The sequence below is a fragment of the Heteronotia binoei genome, chromosome 5 (genome assembly GCF_032191835.1).
Source record: "Heteronotia binoei isolate CCM8104 ecotype False Entrance Well chromosome 5, APGP_CSIRO_Hbin_v1, whole genome shotgun sequence".
In the NCBI taxonomy this organism is placed as follows: Eukaryota; Metazoa; Chordata; class Lepidosauria; order Squamata; family Gekkonidae; genus Heteronotia; species Heteronotia binoei.
The window spans coordinates 25,243,150-25,264,220 of record NC_083227.1 but is presented as its reverse complement, the minus strand read 5'-3'; the positions used below and the strand labels follow the sequence as shown (position 1 = coordinate 25,264,220).

Genomic DNA, 21,071 nt, shown 5'->3' with positions numbered 1-21,071 from the left:
CTTTATATGGTCATACCTAGCCTCTGGAATATTCTGCATTCCTGAAATATGCACTACCTGCACCATTTCTATTCTCACTAATCTGTCCCCTTCGTATTTTTGCACTTTTTCAATCTCCTCAGACTTTTCATTCACTACTTCCAACTTTCCTTCCACATATTTTGCAGATTGTGTCAAGCCATGAATCTCTTCCTTTACTTACGTCAATTGCTTTTGCAGGCCATCTAATTTCTTATTTACTCCATTTATTCTGTCCTCCAAATGCCGCTTCGCCTACTCCCCTTCTTCGGTGGTCACAGCTAATTCGCCATTAAGGCATCTAGTCTATCCGGGCTTGAAGTAATATGTTGAACGGGCTCTATGCTCAGAAAAACCGGTACAGAGCACCCAGCACTCCTCCGCACGAGTGCCCCTCCAACAGGGGCACCACCGAGTTCTTACCAGCTGAAGAACCCCCCCAAAAAGACCAGCACAGACACTGCAGAGCCGGAGCTCCGACAAACACGTCTGCTAGCGCCGTGCCATTACCGCATATTTTTGTATTTTTGAATAGAAGGAAGAGAGGCTTGGGTCAGTAGCTCTGCTTGCGATTGAGAGAGCCTGACAAAGCAAGCTCTGCCTCCCCTCCTTCCTTTCCAAGAGAGGAGCCTCAGCCAATGGAGAAAATACAGGTTTTGCTCTGTAGCTCCTGTGTGATTGAGTAAGTCTTGGCAAAGCAAGCTGAGGAAGCAAGAGAGAGGGAGAAGGAAGCAGATAACAGCCAGTTGCTTGGGGGCCTGATAGGAGCCCTCCAGGGGCCTAATTCATCCCCAGGGCTGCATGTTTGACACCCCTGCTCTAGATTGTTGATGTAGGGCATCAGAATAATCCTATTCAAGGTTCTCTCATTCATTAGATAGCTTTTCACTCAGTTCATATCATGCTGCCTTTCCACATCTAAAATCCTTTGTTTAACCAGATTCTTCCATGGCCAGAATCCTTCTGGGCATGGAGGAGGGGTCACTGGGAGTGTGGGGAGGAGCTTTTCATGGATTTCCTGCACTGGGCAGGACCCCTGGAGATCCCTTCCAACTCTATGATACTCTGACTCATCCAGGACTGGCTGCTTGCTATTGTTTAACACCACCCACTGCAAAGCTAGAGTGGTCTAGTGGTTAGTTTCAGAATATAACTTGGGAGACTCAGATTCCAGTCAGGCCTGGTGCGGGGGATTAGGCCAAGTAGGCGGCTGCTTAGGGCACCACCTGGCCTAGTGACGCCATGAGGCACCCCCTCTCCTCACATGCCGCGCCCGCTGCCTTCCCGACCTTGCCAAGGCTACCCAAGGCTCAGGAAGCCTCAGAGAAGTCAGGGGAGAGGGCGTGGCAGTGAGCCCAGCTCTGAGCATGCCCACTGCCATCCCAACTTAGCTCAGGCCAGGGGCAGGAAGAGGGAATCTGTCTGGAGCGGCAGAACCCCCAGCGCCAGGCCTGATTCCAGTCCCCACTCTGCTCTGGAAGCAAACTTGATGACTTGGGCCAAGCACCCAAACGCATGCTCACCTTCTTCACAGGTTTGTTGGGAGGATAAAATGGAGGTGTTGAGAGTTCTGTAAGCTTTGAACCATTACTGGGAAGAGAGCAAATAAACTATTGATAAAGCTGAACATGGGAAGGGGGAGCAGTTAAAAGATTGGTGGTAAACTAGTAAGGTACTCAAGAAGGAAATGTGACAACTGGAGCATGTGGGGGCTGGCAAATAAGGACAAAAAGTGCCGGGAGGGGGATACAGGGAGAAATAAGGGACTCCTCACAACTCATAAGAAAATCCATGTTAGATCAGGCCAATGGCCCATCCAGTCCAATACTTTGTCACATAGTGGCAGAAAATAATTTTTTAAAAAAGATGCCATCTTGAGGTCTATCAGTGGGTCCAGGACACTAGAAGTCCTCCCACTGTTGCCCCTCCAAGCAACAAGAATACACAGCATCACTGCCCCAGAGTTCTAGCAATATACTGTGGCTAATAACCATTGATGGACCCCTGCTCCGTATGTTTATCCAATCCCCTCTTGAAGGTGGCTATGCCTGTAGCTGCCACCACCTCCTGTGGCAGTGAAGTCCATGTGTTAATCACCCTTTGGGTGAAGACGGGCTTCCTTTTATCACTTCTAACCTGACAGCTCAGCAATTTCATTGAATGTCCACGAGTTCTTGCACTGGGAGAAAGGGAGAAAAGTACTTCTTTCTCTACCTTCTCTATCCCATGCATAACCTTGTAAACCTCTATCATGTCACCACTCAGTTGACATTTCCCCAAGCTAAAGAGCCCTAAGCATTTTAACCTTTCTTCATAGGAAAAGTGTTCCAATCCTTTAATCATTCTAGTTGCCCTTTTCTGCACTTTTTCCAATGATATAATATCCTTTTTGAGGGGTGGTGACCAGAATTGTACACAGTACTCAAATGAAGCCACACCATCAATTTATACAGGGGCATTATAATACTGGCTGATTTGTTTCCAATTCCCTTCCTAATAATTTCCAGAACAGACTTGGCCTTTTTTATTGCGGTCACACACTGTCTTGACATTTGCAGTGAGTTATCTACCATGACCCCAAGTTCTCTCACTTGGTCAGTCTCCACCAGTTCACACCCATCCACTTGTATTTATAGTGAGGATTTTTGGCCCCAATCTGCATTACTTTGCATTTGGCCACTTTGAACCTCATTTGCCATGTGGATGCCCACTCGCTCAGACTCGACAGATCCCTATGGAGTGCCTCACAATCCTCTCTGGTTCTCACTATCCTGAACAATTTGGTGTCATCCACAAATTTAGCCACTTCACTGCTTACTCCCAACTTCAAATCATTAATGAACAAGTTAAAAAGCATCGGACCCAGTACTGAGCCCTGTGGTACCCCTCTGCTTACCACATTCCACTGCGAAAACTGACCATTTATACTCACTCTTCCCTTACAGAACCCATGCTGAGTCGTCCTCAATAACTTTTGTTCATCAATGTGCCTACTAATTCTCTCTTTAATAACACTTTCCACCAACTTTCCTGGTATTGAAGTCAGACGGACTAGCCTGTAATTTCCTGGATCTCCTCTGGAACCCTTTTCAAAGATAGAGGTGACATTAGCTACCTTCCAGTCTTCAGGAATGGAGGCAGATTTAATGAAAGATTACATATTTTTGTCAGATCCACAAGTTCACCTTTGAGTTGTTTCAGAACTCTTGGATGTATGCCATCCAGGCATGGTGACTTATCAGTTTTTAAATTGTAGGACCTCCTCTCTCATCACCTCAATCTGACTCAGGTTCTTTGACACCCCTCCCAAAATCAGCAGTTCTGGAGTGGGCAAACACTTCTCATCTTCCACAGTGAACACGGAGGCAAAAAAATGCATTCAGCTTCTCAGCCATTTCCCTATCCTTCAGTAATTCTTTTACCTTTTGGCCATCCAAGGGCTCCACTGCCTCCCTGCCTCCCCCTTTCCTGCTTCTAATGTATTTGAAGAAGATTTTATTGTTGGTCTTTATGTTATTTGCAATATGCTCCTATAGTTTATTTTTGCCTGCCTGATCACAGACTTGCCACAGCCTGTGTTCCCTTTTATTAACCTCTTTGGGTACCCATAGAATTGCACCCCTTGATCCAATCAGGATGGGGAGGGAAGGGTTGGAGGTGGGGTGGCTCTGCATGTCAGAGAGGTTGTACAGTCCAATAAGATTGAGATGGTAAGAGAATTAGATTCACTTCTAGAAATTCTTTGGGTCAGAGCGGGCCTAAAAAGAAGTTTAACTCTGGGAGTTTGTTATTGCCCACCAGATCAAAAGATAGAGGATGAAAGAACTAACGATAGCAGCTAAAAGTAAAAAAAACTGTGTCATAATAGGTGATTTCAACTACCCGCAGATTGATTGGGTCAATATGTGTTCCAGTCGGGAGAGAGATTTAATTTCTAGACACTCTCAGTGACTGTGCTATCGAGGAGATGGCCACAGAACCTATGAGGGGGTGAGGTGATTCTGGACTTGGTCCTAAGTAATACCCAAGACCTGGTGAGAGATGTAAAAGTGATTGCACCACTTGGGAGCAGTGACCATAATATTGTTGATTTCACCATTTGTATAAATACGGAGCTGCCCAAAAAGACCAACACAATCACTTTTAACTTTAAAAGGGGTAAATCCTCTGAGATGAGGAGGCATGTGAAGAGGAAACTGAAAGGAAAAGTAAATGGGGTCAAAGCCCTTGGGGAAGCCTGGAGACTATTTAAAGCTAAAATTCTAGAAGCTCAGATAAAATATATACCGCAAGTCAGGAAAGCTACAAATAGGTATAAAAAAAAGCCTGCATGGTTAACAAATAAAGTAATGGAAGCTGTAAAAGGTAAGAAGGATTCTTTTAAACAGTGGAAAGCTAGTCAAAGTGAGGTTAATAAAAGGGAACATAGGCTGTAGCAAATAAAATGCAAGTCTGTGATCAGGCAGGCAAAAAAGGGCTATGAGGAGCTGAAGAAAGGCTGAAGAAGAAAAGATGAGCCACTGGGATTTTCTAGCAGGAACCTAACGGGATATTGTCAGTCCCTCCCGATCACAAGCCCTCCACATCAAGAGGTTTCTCTTTACAGCATGAAAGTTCTTTATGCTTTCTTTCTCGCGGACTTTGAGGTCCCCAATTGTGGAAGTGACTATCTTTCCTTGTAGCAAATGAAAGCGCTCTGAAATCAAAGAGTGTCCAAGGAAAACACCACCTATTCTTCCTTCTCTTCCATGATCATTAAGAAGGGAAAAAATCCTTACCTAGAGAGGCCACATTCTCGTAATTTTCCTCTGTAACATCCCAGTAGAGTTTTCTTCGGCCTGCATCCAGGCGAGCCCATTCCTCTGCTGTGAAGGAAATGGCTACCTCCTCAAAGGACATGGGGTATCTCTGAAAGAGGAAAATATGGGCCAGTTTATCAATAATTCTTGTCCCCAATGATTCAAGAAAGAAAGTAGAATTCCACTGGCCAGTCATCTGATTAAACAATGCAACAGGTCAAACTGATAAGGAAAATTGCGTGGGTTTCTTTTTCAGCCTCTGACAAGTCCAATATATTGAAACTCTCCAAGGAATAAAACCTCAGAAGCTTGCAAAGAACAGGGCTTCTCTTGATCAAGACCAATTAATATGTGTGTGTAGCAGAAATGGTTTAGCAGATATTGTACTACCTTGCAAGTTAAACCCCAGAAATACACAGAAATTGTGCTTTGAGAGAAGTTTTCTGCTGTAAACATTTTTGTCTGCAGAGGAGTTCAGTGTGACTCTAAAGCTTGCATCCAGCTCTGTATACAGGAACTGGCCTAATTAAAATGTTTTTCTTGTATTTTTAACCTAACAAAGCCTATTCAACCTGGGCCATGTGGTCCTTGGTGTCTGATGGATGATAAATGCAGGGAGTCACCCTCCAGAGCAAGAGCTTCTGCCATGGACCTCTTCAGCAGTCTGGTGAAGTGTATGGACCCCTCCTCAGATAGTTTCTAAATGAGCGTAAATGCTATTTCAAGATATCTGCAAAAACCTGAGTATAAGAAAATATCAGGTCTCAGTTGGTGACAAAGTCACATGAACTATAATAATGACTGTGGTTTGTTGCCTACATTCATAACAGAGGGAAATGCTAACTGTCAGCTAGAACTTAGTGAAAATAAAGTTGTAATTTGTTCCACAGTCCACAAAAGACTTCCATCCTAGGAGCAAAATATGGCCAAATGTATCTTTGGGAGTTAGCCCGTGGAGAATGCAACAAACAAAACTGCAACTGCAACCAGCTAAGGAGGCCAGTAAGAACACACAATAAACTGTTCTGGACCAGAGAGGGGTCTGTCTAGCTGGCAAGAATAAAAACAAGTCCAGGATGGTTTTAGAAAACACAATCAAGTGGGTGAAAACACCCCACCCCCACCCCCTCTGCAGAGAACTCACCCAGAAGCTTCTAACCCAGGGGTGTCGAACTCATTTGTTATGAGGACTGGATTTGACATTTATGAGACCTTGTCGGGCCAAGCCATGCATATCATAAGATGTAATGCCAGGTAGTGGACATATAAACTTTATAAAGGGCACAGACACACAATTAAAGTGTTTTTTTGCTTAAAATTAAACATGCTTAAAATATTAGCCTGCTTGCAATATTTTGTTTTGCAGTCTTGGATAAATGTCACCTCTTGCTATGAATTATTGCATCAAAAACTGCAGACGATGTCTGTGCTGTACCAGTCTTGAATATGTGCTGTTCAGGTGTGCACATCTGTAAGTTGCAAACCTATTTTTGATTCACTGACATTCATTACAGACATCTCATGGTCAATGCTTTGAGCCTAAGACCCAGAGGAACATGAAGCAGCTGGGCACTGTGAGCTTTTGTACAGACGTTGCTTCACGTACTAGTCAAGAACATGTGAAGGCACCATGGCACAGACTGAGGGCTATGTGCTTGTTTACAAAACTATAATTTCCCTCAGAAAAATGACTACAACAACAAAAAAACCCCAACTTCCCCCCAAAAAACAACTACAAGAACAGAAAGACGGCCATGTATAGTGATCAGTGTCAGCCTACTATCTGGGAAGTCTAAATTCAAGACTCCCAATCAAAGGAAAATGTGAAAGAAAAACTAAGGAAAATTTGCTGGGTAAACCTGGGGTAGAACACACTCTCAGCCTAATGCTGATATTTCTCTTCTAAATAGTTCACATGCTTTCCTATTGAGAAAGACTGGAGGGCATGAGTACAATGAAAAAAAGGAGGGGAACCCAGTTACAAGCCCAACAAAACTCTCTCTCTCTCTCTCTCTAGCAAGGCAAAAAGCTCATACCTTCACTAAAACGTTGCTAGTCTTAAAAGTACTATTTGTAGCTCTCCTGATGCTGGGGACTGGGCAAAGGAAGCTCTGGCTCTTTCTTTCCTTCCCCAGGGCAGGAGGAGGGGGAGGAGCCTCAGTCATTCATTAGAAGGAAGAGGGACTTGTCTCAGTAGCTCTGAAGGGTGATTAATTGAGCCTGGAAAACTTAATCAACCAGCAGAGCTATAGAGCTGATCTCCCTCATTGGCTGAGGCTGCTCCTCCCTCCTCCTCCCTTTGGGAAAAGGTGGGGGGAGAGGGAAAGGCTGCTTTGCTACTCTGGCTTATCTGGGGAGAAACACAAAAAAGTGACCGAAAACAGCAGGCAAGTGAAAATAAAGCAGATGACAGCCAGTTGCTGGAGGGCCTGATTGGAACCCTCTGCGAGCCTGATGTGGCCCACAGGCTGTATGTATGACACCCTGTTCTAACCAATACTCCATTCTCCTAATGCTTTCTCCTTCCGTTCCCTTCACACATATTTTCTCTCCCTCTCCAATTCTTCCCCAGGAGCTAATATGAAACCCCAAACTCACCTTTCCTGCAGATGTACAAAAGCCAAATTCTCCCACCAGCCAGGGGAAACAAGATAGAACAGAGGCTTGGTGGAACTTCATATCCCATACAGTTCCTTCTCCACTTTGAGGTAAAAACATTCTCTCAACACCGAGAAAGCACAGGGTGGACCTCTCTGGTGCTTGCAAGTCCTTCTGGGAAATGTAGTCCCCTGTAGCAGAAACACCCAAAAGAAAGTTTTAAAAATGTAACTACGGTATTTGGAAACAGGGAATAGAAGGTTTCTTTGCTCATTTGTCACTTTTTAGGGGGAGCCTCCTGTGCATATGAATAACAAATCTTACTTCTTTGATCAAACACCCTGCTTCAGTGACCTCTGTTCTCTTCAGGCTCAATACAACATTTACCTCAGAAGAGCTATCCAAAGCCTTTCTACTTGCTACCCTAAAACATCTAGGAACTGAGGGGAAGCCTTATACCATGGGACCAAAAAGGAAAGTGTGTCCAAGATGCCATTCCCTCCCTCCTCTGTTTATAATGAAAGGGGAAATAGCCTTACACAGAGAGGCCATGGTGTCGTAATTTTCCTCCATCACTTCCCAGAACACTTTTCTTTGACTTTGATCCAGCAGAGCCCATTCCTCCTCTGTGAAGGACACGGCTACCTCCTCAAGGGACACTGGGGATCTCTGAAAGAGGAAAATATGATCCAGTTCATCATGGAGTCCTGTGTCTGAGCTTTAAAGAAGGAAAGGACACCACTGCCTACACAACTGATTAAAACTGCCCTTTTGGCGGGGGAGGGCGGGATATAAGAATAAAATTTACATTTACATTTACAAAAGGATGCAATACATCAAGTCCATGACAAGGAAAATTACTTTAAATTTTTTGAGGATCTTATAGTTCAAATACACTGAATGTCTCCAAGAAATGCAAGTTCAGAGAATTGCACAAAACTGGGCTTCTCTTGATCAAGTCCCAATAAATTATTTCTTTTTAAGAAAACCACCCTCAATTGACCTGTGTTAGCCAAATCAGCCCTCAGTGCCTGGTGTGCCAGTGCCCAATGATGAACACCACCATTGAGATTCCAGAAAGAGACAAAACCCCAGGAGTTGACCCAACACAAAGATATCAGCTTTTAAAATGTTATTTATTTACTTCTATTTATATCCTGCCCTTCCTGCGAACAGGCTAGACAGGTTGCTTACCTGTAACTGTAGATCTTCGAGTGGTCATCTGTGCATTCACACTTGTGGGATACTGCGTCTGCGCTGGTCTCCGATCGGTATCTGTAAGAAAGCCCGGGAATTTTCCGCAGTCGGCGCCACTGGGCATGCGCAGGCGTCCCATTGCGCACGCCCAACGGCGCCATCGCGGTAATCCCGCCAGTTCCTTCATGACCGCTGAAAGCCCCTATAGAAGGGAGACCGTCAGCAGTGGGCAAGGAGGGCGGGTAGTGTGAATGCACAGATGACCACTCGAAGATCTACAGTTACAGGTAAGCAACCTGTCTATCTTCTTCGTGGTCTCTGTGCATCACACTTGTGGGAGATTAGCAAGCAAGGCATACCTGGAGGTGGGAAGACGGTCAACCGGAGATAACAGATTGTAGAACCGCAGTCCCCAACCGAGTCCTCTGTTGCGCATGCACGTCCAGCGCGTAGTGCTTCATGAAGGCATGCAGGGAAGACCAGGTAGCAGCTTTGCAGACATCCGCCAAGGGCACGCCCTTCAGGAACGCCACCGATGTCGCCATTGCTCTTGTGGAGTGCCCACGAACAGGTCCCGGCAGCGGCCTCTTTGCTAGGAGGTAGCATATTTTGATGGTCTCCGTCAGCCACTTCGAGAATCTCTGTGAAGAGATCTTGGAGCCCAGTCTGGGCGTAGTGTAAGAGACGAACAGCTGCTGGTCCCTGCGAAAGTCTTTAGAGCGCTTTAGGTAAAAAAGTAGGGCACACCTGACGTCTAAGGAGTGCAATCTCCGCTCCTCGTCGGAGGAGGAGTTAGGGAAAAAGGCGGGTAGCCAAACCTCTAGATTGAGGTGGAATTGGGAGGGTACCTTAGGGAGGAAGTTGATATCTGGGGCCAGGGAGACACCAGATTCTCTAAAGGCTAGGTAAGGGTAGTCACAACGCATCGCGTGAGCTCCCCTACACGACGAGCAGAGGTGATGGCCACCAAAAAGGCAGTCTTCCAGGACAGGAGCTGCAGGGGGCATGTGGCCATAGGCTCGAAGGGACGCCTGGTTAGCTTGTCTAGAACTAGTGTCAAGTCCCACAACTGAGTGGGGGGGCTTAGATGGTGGATGCAGTCTAAATAGCCCCCTCATAAACTTTTTGGACTGGGGGTGGGCGAAAACTGAGTATCCGCCCACAGGTTCGTGGAAGGCAGATATGGCTGCCAGGTAGACCTTAATGGAGGAGAAGACCAAGCCTGCGTCGACTAGGGACAGCAAAAAGTCAAAGATTGCCGGCAGGCCTGCCTCCCTTGGTGCGCCTGGCCGGTTAGCCATAAAGTTCGAGAACTTCCTCCACTTCCTATCGTAGGATGCCCTGGTGGAGGGTTTTCTGCTATTCAGTAGAACCTCCTGGACCCTGCCCGAGAATTCTAGGGGTCTATGAGCCACACCGTCAGTTTCAGGTGTGGTACGTTGTGGTGTAGCACCAGGCCCCCCTGAGATGACAGGAGGTCTGGTTCCCCTGGGAAGTGGTAAAAGTTCCCCCCCGACAGGTGTAGTAGGGAGGAGAACCAGTTCTGGCGAGGCCACCAGGGGGTCACCAGGATGCAACGTGGCCTCTCCGTTGCTATCTTGTTAATTACTCTTGTCAATAGGGGGAGGGACGGGAACAGGTAGAGGAAACGGCCCTCCCAGGGGATGAGAAGCCCGTCCCCCAGGGATGCTGGGTCGGCACCCCCTCTGGAGCAGAACACGGGGCACTTCTTGTTGTCTGCTGTGGCAAAGGCATCCAGCTGTGGGTATCCCCAAAGCCGGAAAACTGGTTGCAGGAAACGCCACTGGAGTTCCCACTCGTGTGGTGAGGCCCCCCCCCCTCTGCTCAGGGAGTCCGCCTGTATGTTGAGGACCCCTGGGAGATGTGCGGCCTTCACAAAGACGTCGTGCTGGATGCATTCCGTCCACAAGTCCATCGCCAGTGCACAGAGGCGATGGGACACCGTCCCACCCTGTCTGTTGATGTACCCAGGGTGGTGGTGTTGTCTGTGAGTAGTGCCACCATCCTTCCCGCCAGCTTCGGGCGGAATGAACGAAGAGCAAAGTGGACCGCCAGCAGTTCCAGGTAATTTATGTGGTGCAAGGCCAACTTGGGGGGCCACTGGCCCCCCACGCACAGTCCGTCCATGTGGGCGCCCCAACCCCACTGGGAGGCGTCCGTGGTGATGGTCACTGTGGGGGCCGGGAGGTGGAAGGGCGCTCCTTGGCAGATATTGTCTTTCGACTCCCACCACTGGAGCGAATGGAGCGTCGTAGGAGGGATAGTGAACCTCTTTCGAGGTGAGTCCTTGGTTGGGCGGAACTGACGGAGAAACCATAGCTGCAGGTCTCTCATCCTCAGTTTCGCGAAGAGAAGCACGCTTGTCGTCGTCGCCATCAGCCCCAGCATCCGCTGAAGCTGTTTTACTGTGCCCCACCCTTGTCTCTGGAGCAACTGTACAGAGTTGGTGATGTCCTCTGCCCTCTGGGCGGGCAGGAACGCTCGATGTAGGTTTGTGTCCAGTACTGCCCCTATGAACTGCACTGTCCTTGATGGAGTGAGTTTTGATTTCTCTAGGTTGACCTGCAGACCCAGGGCATCGAGAAGGCGTAGCGTGGTTGTGATGTGGGCAGACAGACTTTCCCTTGAGCTGGCTACCAGGAGCCAGTCGTCTATATTTGGGAAGACTATCACCCCTTGCAGCCGGAGGTGGGCAGCCACTACGCTCATCATTTTTGTAAACACCCTGAGTGCTGTGGAGAGTCCAAATGGTAGGGCCGTGAACTGGAAGTGCTGTGGGCCTACCGCAAACCTTAGAAACCTTCTGAACTCTGGGTGGATGCTGATATGGAAATAGGCATCCTTGAGATCTAGGGTGGCCATCCAATCCCCCTGGTTGATGAGGGGCAGGATGGATTGCAGTGTGGACATCCTGAACTTCTGGTACAGGATGAATTTGTTCAGATTCCGAAGGTCCATGATGGGTCTCAACCCTCCATCCCTTTTGGGGACCAGGAAGTAGCGGGAATAGAACCCACCGGTTCTGTCCCCTGGTGGTACTTTCTCTATGGCTTGTTTCTGTAGGAGGGTGGCCACCTCTGCCAGCAGAGGTGGGGAGGGAGGAGTGGTAATCACTGCGGACTGGTTTGGAATCTGAGCAAAGTCTATTTTGTAGCCCTCTTTGATGATGGAGAGAGCCCACCTGTCTGAGGAGACCCGCTCCCAGGCAGGCAGGAAAGGGCGGAGGCGGATGGTGAGGTGGGTGGGGGCGACGATGCGTGGGACAGAAAAGTCAAAGTCCCTGCTTGGAGGGGCGGGCACCCTTAGGTTTGCCCGAAGGTTGGGTGTTGTAGCGCCCCCTGTTGTTGCCCGCGTAGGCCTGCTTGTCGGGCTGCGAGGGACGTGGGCGCCACTGCTGGTCTGAGGACGGCTTGTGGGGGGGTTTCCTAGTCCAGGACCTGCTCCACTGCCTGTCTCTGGGTTGTCTGGAGGGTGCCTGCACCCCCAGGCTCTTGGAGATCTTTAAATTTTTATCTAGTTCCTGCAGGGCGTTATCTGTAGTGGAACTAAAGAGCCCGTCCCCCTCAAAGGGTAAGTCCTCGATGAGCGCCCTGGTGTCCTGCTGCAGGGCGGTGGATCTCAGCCAGGAGTGCCTGCGGATGGAGACAGCAGACATGATGTTCGAAGCAAACACGTCCACCAGGTGTTTTGCTGCTGTTAACTGCTGCTTGGCCACCTTCAAGCCTTCCTGTTGCAGTCTCTTGGCAGTCGTTTTCTTGTCCTCGGGTAGGGAGGACAGGAGGGGGGACAGCTGTTCCCACATGGCGTATTGATATCTTGCCATGCAGGCCGTGTAGTTTGACACCTTGGCGCCCAGGGATCCAGCCGAGTAGATCTTCCTGCCCATGGAGTCTAATTTCTTCCCCTCCTTGTCAGGGGGGGCAGAATGCACCCTGCGCGACCTCGAGGAAGACGAGACGATGGCTGAGTTTGGTGCTGGGTGCGTGAATAAAAACTCAGCCCCCGTCTCCTGGACCTTGTACATATGGTCCAGCTTCCTCGAGGACACCGGTGCCGAGGATGGCTTCTTCCATGGGTCCTTGAGTGCCTGTAGCATGACCCTGGTCATAGGCAAGGCTACAGCTGCGGAGGTGTCTCGCTGGACGATATCAAAAACATTATCGTCCACAACAGGCTTGGGCTGTGAGATGGGTAGGGAGAGGGCGGCTGCCATTCTCTTAACCATCTCCGCATAGGACCGCAGGTCTTCGGAAGGCGAGACTGGAAGGTCCTCTGCTGTGTTGGGATCTGGCGAGGGTTCCCAGGTTCTCTCCTCGTCGCTCTCTGACCCCGATGGCGAGGACTCTCCGTGGTCCAAGTGCGCTGATAGGGGTGGTGTTGGCTCCCTCCGCGGCGGCTGGATCGGTGTCGGTGTGGGGGCTCTGTCGGTGCGACGCGTCGCTCCGGTGGGATCGAGACCGATGCTGATGGTTGCCTGGGTCGGTGCGATGCCCTGGAGAATGAGGACGTATTGGACCGATGCTCCCATTCCTGGTGTTCCGGTGGCTGGTACCAGTGGTACTGCGGGCAGCAGGGATACGTCGACTGCCATCTATGCTGCTCCCAGGGGGGCATCGATGGAAATCGGCGCGAGTCGACTGACGGCTCCCTTCGTCTCACGCGCTTGGGCGCTGCAGGCGTCGCCGCGTCGACCGATGGTAACGCCTCGACATCCGATGCCGAGTCGATGCTCCGCCGACGAGATGCCACCGATGGAGACTGACGGGTTAGGTCGATCTCCACTTCCGATGTTGGAGGCTGCGGCCGGTGAGCGCTGGGCCCAGGGATCGGCGAGATGCGATGCCGATGAGCGCTAGCCCTTGGAGTCGGAGGGCTGCGTGGCCGAAGGACGCTAGCCCTTGGCGTTGGAGGGCTGTACGACCGACGCGCGCCGGCCCCTGGAGTCGGGGGGCAGCGGAGAGGGAGGAACCCTTCTCGGCGGCTCGGTGACGATCGGCGCCGACACGTCGGGAGAAGGTGGAGTGGAGCGTGGTCGTTTTCGCTTCTCCTTACTCTTCGCCTTCTTGGAGGATTCGCGCCCCGCTTCCTCCCGTCGCTTCTTCACGGGCCTCTCAACCGATAGCTCGAGGGACCGTTTCGCGGGTTGCTGCTCCCTTGGAGCTTCCGTGTCGACTAAGGGCGCATCGGCCGATGGGCCCGTTGGGGGTTGGGCGGTTGCCATTTTCGGTACCGATGCCGAAGGGTCCGCCGTTGGTTTCGGAGGGCGAAGTGCCGAGGCAGTTAGTGCGGCCGAGAGCCTTGCCGCCCTGTTCTTCCTGGTTTGTTTGGAGAAACGCAGGCAGTGTGGGCAGGCCTCCACACGATGCGCTTCACCCAAACAGAGAAGACACAGGGAATGGCCGTCGGGAGGGGCGATCTTCTTCCCGCAGGCCTGGCACCTCTAAAAAAAAACCCAGCGACTGTCCATAGACAGCGGTTGCTGGGAAAGTCCTCTCAGAGTCCTCTGAGAGGGGAAAAAACTAGGGAGCAACAGGGGGGGGAGGTCCCGGAGGACGACCTGCCACAACACGCACCCGGAAAAAACAACAACAACTCTTTTTTTTTTTTAAACTAACTAACTAACTAAGAACTAACTACTACTCTAAGGAAAACAACAAACAGGCTAATATTTACAGAAGCTAGGGGAAAAAAGGGTAAAACCCGAAGCTCACCGACCGGGAACACGATGAAAACGCAGCTTCTTCGCGCAGCGGTCAGAAAGGAACTGGCGGGATTACCGCGATGGCGCCGTTGGGCGTGCGCAATGGGACGCCTGCGCATGCCCAGTGGCGCCGACCACGGAAAATTCCCGGGCTTTCTTACAGATACCGATTGGGGACCAGCGCAGGCGCAGTATCCCACAAGTGTGATGCACAGAGACCACGAAGAAGATCAGAGACTGTTTTAGAGACTGAAGTAAACAACTTTTAGACATACACAGATGGCTACAGATTACAAAGCTGAAGCTTCCTTTATATCAACATAACTGTATTTGCCAAGCATACATTTATTTTGCTCTTATTTAGAAAGCTCATATGTCTTCTGAGCTTTGCAAAACAACCTCACTGTTTCTGGAGACAGCCCCTTTTGCTTAATTCAGCTATGATCTGAAACATCCCATTATCCACCTTTTCACATCCAGGTTTCCACTTTAACTGACTGTGGCTTGCCTAAGGGTTTACCTGGCCTGAGCTGCTCAAAGAATTTAAAAATAGTTTCAGTCTGCCCATCAACTGTGTGCCAGTGTCTACTATACCATCCCGCACATTTAACCCCACAAATATATTAACCTCCTGATTCTACAGAAGGTTTCTGCTTTAAGAACCAGTTTGGTGTAGTGCTTAAGTGCGCAGACTCTAATCTTGGAGAACGGGGTTTGATTCCCCATTCCTCCACATGCACCTGCTGAGTGACCTTCGGTAAATCACAGTTCTTTAAAGAGCTGCTTTCTCAAGAGTAGTTCTCAAAAGAGTTCTCTCAACCCCACCCACCCCCACCTCACAGAATGCTGGTGGTGGGGAGCAGAAGGAAAAGGAGATTGTAAACCACTCTGAGACTTCGAGTGAACGGTGGGGTATAAATCCAATCTCTTCTCCTTCTTAATTTTTTTGCAGATGCACTTCGAGTTACTCTAGCATTACATCCAGCTCAATAAAAATAAAATGGCCTCATAAAGTTAATCATATATCTGTTTCTATATTTTACTTATAAACTTCAGGCCTGCTCATTCCAGGCTGGGCAATCCTCAAGAGTTCGGCAGGTGAGAAATGCAGGGTACAAAACATCCAGTCCAAAAGGGCTGCCTCAGAGACCTTTCCAGATTAACAACAGAAAATCCCTCTAGTATTCTGCAGTGGACGTGATGGTTTACTCTCGAGAGGGCAAGAAGGTGGAGACACTATAATAAAATGTCTTTATCACATTAAAGTACAATGCTTCCGTGTCACTATTCACGTCATAATCACTACAGGGAACAATAACATGACAGTCAACAAAGGGAGTATCTGTTGAGTTTGTACATCCAAAGGGCTCCATAGGGAAAAAATTCCAGTTCTTCCAAAAGCTGCAGTGGAAGCCACAAAAACTGTAGAGAATGTGGAGAAAGAAGTACTTTTCTCCCTTTCTCACAATATAAGACTCGTGGGCACTCAATGAAATTGCTGAGCAGTTGGGTTAGAACGGATAAAAGGAAGTACTTCTTCACCCAAAGGGTGATTAACACATGGAATTCACTGCCACAGGAGGTGGTGGCGGCTACCACCATAGACGGCTTCAAGAGGGGATTAGATAAACATCTGGAGCAGAGGTCCATCAGTAATTATTAGCTGTATCTCTGTCTGGGGCTGTCATGCTCTGTATTCCTTGTGCTGGGGGGGGGGGGACAATAGCGGGAGGGCTTCTAGCGTCCTGGCCCCACTGATGGACCTCCTGATGGCACCTGGGGTTTTTTGGCCACTGTGTGACACAGAGTGTTGGCCTGGATGGACCACTGGCCTGATCCAACATGGCTTCTCTTATGTTCTTAAGCCTCTCCCAAGATTTGACAATGACGGGTGGTGATGCTGCTCCCATATCTGGTCAACGTTTCCAAATTTCCACAGATCTGGAACGTCATTACATTAACTGGAATTAATATTATGAAGCACCAGTCATAAATAAAGCCAACAAGAGTTCAAACACTTCTGTTGTTGGGCGAAGTTTCACTGCAAGCTTTGGTACAGTATGGAACATATGTAGGGCATTGGAATTTAGCCCTTTGAATGTACAAATAATGTGATAAAAACATTTTATTATAGTGCTAAAGTGTTGGAATTTCTTCATTGTATTGGCTCTTTAGAACTGTTTCTTTGGTAGGAAGGGGGAGGGAGGAAGGAGCTGAGCGTGGAGGGAGGGTGGAGTTGATTCCCTCCTTCAGAAAAGAAGCCTTCAGACTCATTTCCCATCCAGAGATCTTCTTAAAGGTGATGCTCACGGTGGGATCACACACCAGAGAAAGCACAACAGTAGTCATTGAAAATACCATCATGAGAGCAGAATGTAGCCAAATGCCACAATGGGGGTTAGCCCGTGGAGCACGCAAAAAAAAGCACTTCCAATCAGGTCTCATTTTGGGCAGGAGCTCACAGGAGCGGGGCTCTGGAAACTCTAGATTTTATTGCGCTCTTTCTTTCTTAGCCCCACCCCCACTTGCTTCTGGGCTCCGTTGTTCAAACCTCCTAGGAGAATTTTGCTGAACTCTTAAGATCTGACAAACTTTCTAATATTTCCCCCGCACAAAAAAATGGGAAAATAACCCAAACATATCAAGTAGACAGATGGGAATCTTTATCATGCCGCTGTGGCCACACAGCAGAAAGTAATTCTAAAAGTATGATGGGTGGAAGGTTTTATTATGACAATTCTAATTCAAGAAGCATTTTAAGGTAGATGCTGAGCTGATGTCATTTAGTACACCTTCCGGTGAGGTCAGAGGGGCGTGTGGCATATGCAAATGAGTTCTGCTAATGAGCTCTGGCACATTTTTTTATTTTTTTTACAAAATGGCCCCTGCTTCCAGTGCAGCCAACGAAGGGGGCCACAGCAAGCGTAGACAATGAACCCTGCTGGAGCAAACCGAAGGGCCATCTAAGTGTTAAGATTAAAAGAACTTCATGCTGGTTGTAGGGAACACACTCAAAGAAGCCCCCCCCCCCCCTTTGAAATCTTGCCCGGGGAAGCTTCTCTCTCCTGCTGCTCCGTCCTCTTCCTCTTTCAGTCCCATTCAATCGGATTTCCTTTCCCCTCCCTTATTCTTATCCCTGTTTGGGGAAAGTCTCAACTCACCTTCCCTGCTGACCTGCAGAAGCCCAATTCTCCCCCCAGCCGGGGGAAAGGAGGAAGCGGAGGAGCGCTCCGGAATTCCATCTTCCCCACATTTCTTTCTCCCACTTACTGAGAAACCACCCCCCTTCAAGGAAGGGTTGAGAGCCATTGTGCTCGCAAGGCCTGTTGGGAAATGTAGTCCCCCGCAACAACCAGACCAACGTGGAAGAGCAGAAGTCTGTGGGAAGAGGTTTCCTAGCTCCGCGAGGGTTGTATGACAGGGTTGCCAACTTGCAGCTGGCGGCCAGGCGATCCAGCCGTGAAAAATAGCTACCCCAAAAAAGTAATATCACATGATCACAACGATTTTGTCATAATCTATAGTATACAATAACCTGTAGTATACAATATTCCCTATAAAGGTAAAGGTGGTCCCCTGTGCAAGTATCAGTCGCTTTCGACACTGGGGTGATGTTGTTTTCACAACGTTTTCACGGCAGACTTTTTACGGGGTGGTTTGCCATTGTCTTCCCCAGTCATCTACACTTTCCCCGCATCAAGCTGAGTACTCATTTTACCGACCTTGGAAGGATGGAAGGCTGAGTCAACCTGGAGCTGGCTACCTGAACCAGCTTCCGCTAGGAACATTGCGATAATATATTTCCAATTATTCAGAATGTGCAGAAGATTATATATTTCCAACTATATTTCCAGCTATTCAGAATGTGCAGAAGTCTTTATCTGCTTTAGCGTTGTGAAGTTCAATTCAAGAAATATCTGGGGACTTTGGGGGTGGAGCCAGGAGACATTGGGGTGGGGCCAGGCGCAAGGTTTCGAGCCTGGAAATCTAAAAGACATGTTCTGAACCTTGTTGGTCTCCTGTGAATGTATTGTAAAGATTGGATCCCAGTGATAAATAAGCCTCCAAACTGAAGAAAGATGGATGAAACGTCTTGACATCTAGAACAGATATCTTTGGAAGGACTTCTTTTAGTTTTATGAACTAAATACAGGAATATTATTACTCCTTTGTGATTGGAAAGACTGTTTTTGAATTGTCTTCTGTGAATGTCTTTTTGCTACATAAGAACATAAGGCCAATGGCCCATCCAGTCCAACACTCTGTGTCACACAGTGGCAAATTTTTTTTTAATATATATACACACTGTGGCTAATAACCACTGATGGACCTCAGCTCCATATTTTTATCTAAACCCCTCTTGAAGGTGTCTATGCTTGTGGCCGCCACACCTCCTGTGGCAGTGAATTCCACATGTTAATCACCCTTTGGGTGAAGAAGTACTTCCTTTTATCCATTTTAACCTGTCTGCTCAGCTATTTCATCGAATGCCCACGAGTTCTTGTATTGTGAGAAAGGGAGAAAAGTACTTCTTTCTCTGCTTTCTCCATACCATGCATTATCTTGTAAACCTCTATCATGTCACCCCGCAGTGGACGTTTCTCCAAGCTAAAGTGTCCCAAACGTTTCAACCTTTCTTCATAGGGAAAGTGTTCCAGCCCTTTAATCATTCTAGGTGCCCTTTTCTGGACTTTCTCCAATGCTATAATATCCTTTTTGAGGTGCGGCGACCAGAACTGCACACAGTACTCCAAATGAGACCGCACCATCGATTTATACAGGGGCATTATGATACTGGCTGATTTGTTTTCAATTCTCTTCCTAATAATTCCCAGCATGGCATTGGCCTTTTTTATTGCAATCGCACACTGTCTTGACATTTTCAGTGAGTTATCTACCACAACCCCAAGATCTCTCTCTTGGTCAGTCTCTGCCAGTTCACACCCCATCAACTTGTATTTGTAGCTGGGATTCTTGGCCCCAATGTGCATTACTTTGCACTTGGCCACATTGAACCGCATCTGCCACGTTGACGCCCACTCACCCAGCCTCAACAGATCCCTTTGGAGTTCCTCACAATCCTCTCTGGTTCTCACCACCCTGAACAATTTAGTGTCATCCGCAAACTTGGCCACTTCACTGCTCACTCCCAACTCTAAATCATTTATGAACAAGTTAAAGAGCATGGGACCCAGTACCGAGTCCTGCGGCACTCCACTCTTACCGTCCTCCACTGCGAAGACTGCCCATTTATACTCACTCTCTGCTTCCTATTACTCAGCCAGTTTTTGATCCACAAGAGGACCTGTCCTTTTACTCCATGACTCTCAAGCTTTCTAAGGAGCCTTTGATGAGGAACTTTATCAAAAGCTTTCTGGAAGTCAAGGTAAACAACATCTATCGGGTCTCCTTTGTCCACATGTTTGTTCACTATACATGCTATTTGAAGTTCTATGTGCAAGCTTTGTCAGAACACCATTGACCTCTACATTACACTGTCTTGTTGTTTAAAATTTATGGTGTCTCTTAGCGGTTTTTTTATTTACCCACCTGGGGATTGGCAACCATAATCCGCTTTCACATTTCAAAGAGAAGATTCGTGCCTAATTAAAGGCTCCAAGGAAAGTGCTTGTGCAGCTGATTGGTTTACGACATAATTTCTTTTAAAAACAAATAACATTTCAAAAAAATATATACTCGTTATGCTTGGTTACAATATTTCAGAATATACAAACTCTTCCCTCGTTGGCAATAAATGTATCCTCCTACACTAAATAATAAATGGATTTTAACTTCTTTTAAAGAAATGCAGATATGAACCCAAACACATGTTGCAATTTATATTACTGTAACTGGAAACAATTGTAAAATCTCAGTGATTGCAGGAAATGATCTATGTTGTAAAGCAATCAACTGTGGAATGTTTTATCAATATAGGTGAATGAAACTAAAATCCACGGCTGGAAGAAGCTGTGAAACTGGAAACAAAAGTTGACGTCCTGTTCCTGTGGAAATTTGTTGTACTTGATTGTTTTGATCATCAAGGAGATTCCTGGAGATTTGTATTTACTTTGATGGAATTATTGCAAGGGCTTTGTACAGAAGTTATAAAAGTTGTGGTTAGATTTGTATAAGTTTCTTAGTTATTTTATGTCACCATAACCTGTTGGTTGTCATTTTCCCACCTGGGGACTGGCAACCCTACTGAGTGACCTTGGGCCAGTCACATGACTCTTAGCCTCACCCTGACTTGGATAGTCCCAGGATAGCCTGATCTCATCAGATCGCAGAAGCTAAGCAGGACTGACATGGAGGCAAGCAGCGGGAAACCACCTGCAAACCTCTCTTGCCTTGAAAACCCTACTGGGTCGCCATCACTCAGCTGTGACATGATGGCAAATCACACCAAAAAATCACATATTTCGACTTCTGATCAGGCACTGGAGAGAGCCAGTTTGGTGTAGTGGTTAAGTGCGTGGACTCTTATCTGGGAGAACTGGGTTTGATTCCCCACTCCTCCACTTGCACCTGCTGGGATGGCCTTGGGTAAGCCGTAGCGCTGGCAGAGGTTGTTCTTGAGAGGGCAGCTGCTGTGGGAGCCCTCTGAGCCCCACCCACCTCACAGGGTGTCTGTTGTGGGGGGAGGAGATAAAGAAGATTGTAAGCCGCTCTGAGACTCTTGAGTGGAGGGTGGAATACTTCTTCCTTTAGAACCCCAAGAAATGACCATCCCAAAC

At 48.0% G+C, this 21,071-nt stretch overlaps 2 protein-coding genes across 2 annotated transcripts in view; both read right to left on the bottom strand.

Moving 5' to 3' along the window:
- Positions 1 to 17,599, bottom strand: part of LOC132571339 (zinc finger protein 560-like) — a 31,442-nt gene extending 13,843 nt beyond the window's left edge. The window contains exons 1-4 of the mRNA XM_060238144.1: positions 17,496 to 17,599; positions 7,955 to 8,084; positions 7,416 to 7,606; positions 4,797 to 4,926 (exon numbers count right to left, since the gene is read on the bottom strand). Of these exons, the coding sequence (XP_060094127.1) occupies positions 4,797 to 4,926; positions 7,416 to 7,606; positions 7,955 to 8,084; positions 17,496 to 17,576 (532 nt within the window). The 5' untranslated portion in view covers positions 17,577 to 17,599. The remainder of the gene's footprint in view (positions 1 to 4,796; positions 4,927 to 7,415; positions 7,607 to 7,954; positions 8,085 to 17,495) is intronic.
- LOC132571866 (zinc finger protein 420-like) overlaps positions 1 to 21,071 on the bottom strand; it is a 452,634-nt gene that overhangs the window by 358,251 nt on the left and 73,312 nt on the right. The window lies entirely within an intron of this gene.